Source organism: Galeopterus variegatus, unplaced genomic scaffold (genome assembly GCF_000696425.1).
Source record: "Galeopterus variegatus unplaced genomic scaffold, G_variegatus-3.0.2 Scaffold7631, whole genome shotgun sequence".
NCBI lineage: Eukaryota > Metazoa > Chordata > Mammalia > Dermoptera > Cynocephalidae > Galeopterus > Galeopterus variegatus.
The window spans coordinates 78,656-81,465 of NW_007733742.1; the positions used below are offsets into that span (position 1 = coordinate 78,656).

Below are 2,810 nucleotides of genomic sequence, written 5' to 3' on the forward strand. Positions count from 1 at the left end.
GTTTTTCAAAACTGTATTGATCTAGATAAATCTCAGAAACAAAATGCTGAGCAGAGGCAGCCAGATGCAAAAACACCTGAGTTTTTATTTATACAAAGAACAGAAACAGGTAACAGTCACCTAACGGGGGCTGGCCAGTTGCTCGGTTGGTTAGTGCGTGGTGGTCATACACTAAGGTCCAGGGTTCCATCCCTATACTGGCCAGCTGCAAAAAAAAAAAAAGAAAAAAAAAAAAGAAAAGTCACCTATGATGTTATAAGCCAAGATGGTGGCTAACTTTGAGAGGGTTGCAGAGTGGGGACCAAAAGGAGCCGAGCGAGACTTCTTACTGGGCCACTTACGTTCTGGTTCCTGAGCTTGGTGCCAGTAACACAGGTGTGTTCAGTTTGACATATGTTCATTAGGGTGTATGTTCATGATAGATGCATTTTCTTGCACATACAGAATTTTCCTGTTTGTATACCTTAATAATAACATAAAAAAGAAAGAAAGAGAAGGAATACTCTATAGTTATTTAAAAGTGAATGGAAGTGTGGTGCTGATAATGCCAAGGCCATGGGTTCAGATCCCTACATAGGGATGGCTGGTTAGCTCACTTGGGAGAGTGTGGTGCTGAGAAAACCAAGTCAAGGGTTAAGATCCCCTTACCGGTCACCTTTAAAAAAAAAAAAAGGTGAATGGAAAAGATTTGTTTTGTTTCACATGTAGTGAAATGCTTATTTTCCTTGAAGCCAAACTCTTCAGGTAAATAACAAATTATTAAGACTTTATTTACCCCCTTCGTGGAATTCTAATTTGACTCTTGGATTTGATATTGGGGGAAAAACTCATTCAATGGAGTAATTTGAATAAATAACGGAAGCAAAACTCCATCCTCTAGTGCTCAGTTCTAAGTCTACCTAAAGTGAATTCACCCATAACCAGAGCACTCTTCCAAAGCAGTAGCAGAAAGAAGAAACCACACTCCACATCCCTTTCCTACTTAAAAAAAGAGCAACATCCACAGGAAGAAGTATTTAGTCAGAATCCCACTTCTGAGTTTTCAAAGGGAGAATTAACTCAAATTCACACATTACCCTGATGTGCATTTTTTAAAAACACGCAGATTTTGATTTTCAAAGGCTTGTATTTTAAAATCATTTTACAGACTCTAGATACAGTTCATAAGGATAAAAACAGAATATGTAAAATTGAAGCAATGTAGACAAACAATAAACACTAAGTTTACAGATCATCAAATTCTAATACTTAAAAATAAGAAGCCAAATAGTAAATTGAAATGTGAAGTACTTACAGCCATAACTAATTCAAAGGGGTGTTTATACACCCTCACTGGTGACTGGTATTTTTGCACCATGATTGTAGTACAACAGCAATCCTCTCACTCCTGCAAAACATAAACATGTGATAAATAACCATGATACAGAAAAAAATTAAATCTGCACTGACACATCATATTCCATTCCAAAGGTAGAAAGGGACCACAGTAGATCATAACTCTATGCACACAAAAATCAAAAGCTGATAATTATACAAGGGGAGGTAATAAGAAAAGGCAAAGAAAGCCCCAGTGGAATGAGGTAAACAGCACTGGTCTGAGGATGGAGGACTCCATTCCCCTTATCAGCATCACTGGGCCCCCGCATTGGGTTAGAGGATCTGAGTCATTTCCAACAATGAAAAGTTAGGTTTCAATTATTCGAATAACCGATAGAATGAGTGCTTGAATCATTTTCTCTTGAACAACTTCTAGCAGCAGGCAAATGAAATGGTAACATGTTAAGATATTAGCTCTGGGGAAACACGAAAATAAAAGGGGAAAAAAAAAACTATTTTATCTCAAATTATGGAATACTCCTCAAAAGCCAGCTTCAAAGGAAACTTTTGTCAATTCCTTTTTCCTAACTGTGTCCACTACAATTTCAGGGACCTGTCTTCAAAATGGCAGAGATGCCAAGTACTCTGGCTAAAGAGACTCCGCTGAAATCTCCAGCCTCAAATAGCTGTGATATCTGCAAGTAATCAATGCTCAAGCCTAATACACATGTCAAAGAACCCTCCTGCCAGGTACATGCCCTCGTCACATTCCAGGTCACACTCGAGTGTCAGCCTACGTGGATTTTTCTGAAAACACACTTGTATTCAGAATCCTCTGTGACTCTTTACTTCCCTACTTAAAAGGAAGAAAAATAAATGCAATATGCCTACCTATCCTGCTGAGGATAGTCATCTAGAGTGTTATTTTATGCTGAATATGGTGAGAGTATATTCAAAAGTACAAAACTGAATATCCTCAAGGAGCCCAAAGTCTAGCTGTAAAAAAAACCAAAACTATATATATATAGATAGATAGATAGATATAGATATAGATATAGATATATAATTTCAGAAAATTCCTATCGATATTATCACATTTAATCAGGTCTGGAGCTTTCTCTGTTTGTTTGGCATACTTCTCAGAAGGAGCAGGTTATGGTGGAAAACAGCACCATCTGACAAAACTGCGAAGAAAGAACCCTGAGCGACCTCAAGCAAGGCACCCGACTCCCCTGGGACTCAGTTATACCTCTATAAAACGAGGTTTTGGGGGAGGTGATCTTGAAAGACGTCCAGCTCTAACATCGTGAGAATCAGAGCCAAACTCCCAAGTTTTCCAAACTCAACCTGAGCCTTCATTAATCTTGATTTTCTGGGACTGACAAGTCCTGGTGCTGGGACCTCGTTCTATTTAGTTTTGTAGACCTTACGATGCCCGTGCACAGCGAGAATCTAATAACCTCTTTAAAATTTATTTTTAGATATTTTAAAAC

General features: G+C 38.3%; 1 protein-coding gene across 3 annotated transcripts in view; it reads right to left on the reverse strand.

Moving 5' to 3' along the window:
* The window catches only part of SEC14L1 (SEC14-like 1 (S. cerevisiae)), a 96,855-nt gene that overhangs the window by 57,698 nt on the left and 36,347 nt on the right, over positions 1-2,810 (reverse strand). For all 3 annotated transcript variants that reach the window (XR_551988.1, XM_008592166.1, XM_008592167.1), the window contains exon 2: positions 1,295-1,387. Coding sequence is in view for 2 of the 3 variants with exons in the window: in XM_008592166.1 (XP_008590388.1) it covers positions 1,295-1,357 (63 nt within the window). In the remaining variant the exon portion in view is untranslated. The remainder of the gene's footprint in view (positions 1-1,294; positions 1,388-2,810) is intronic.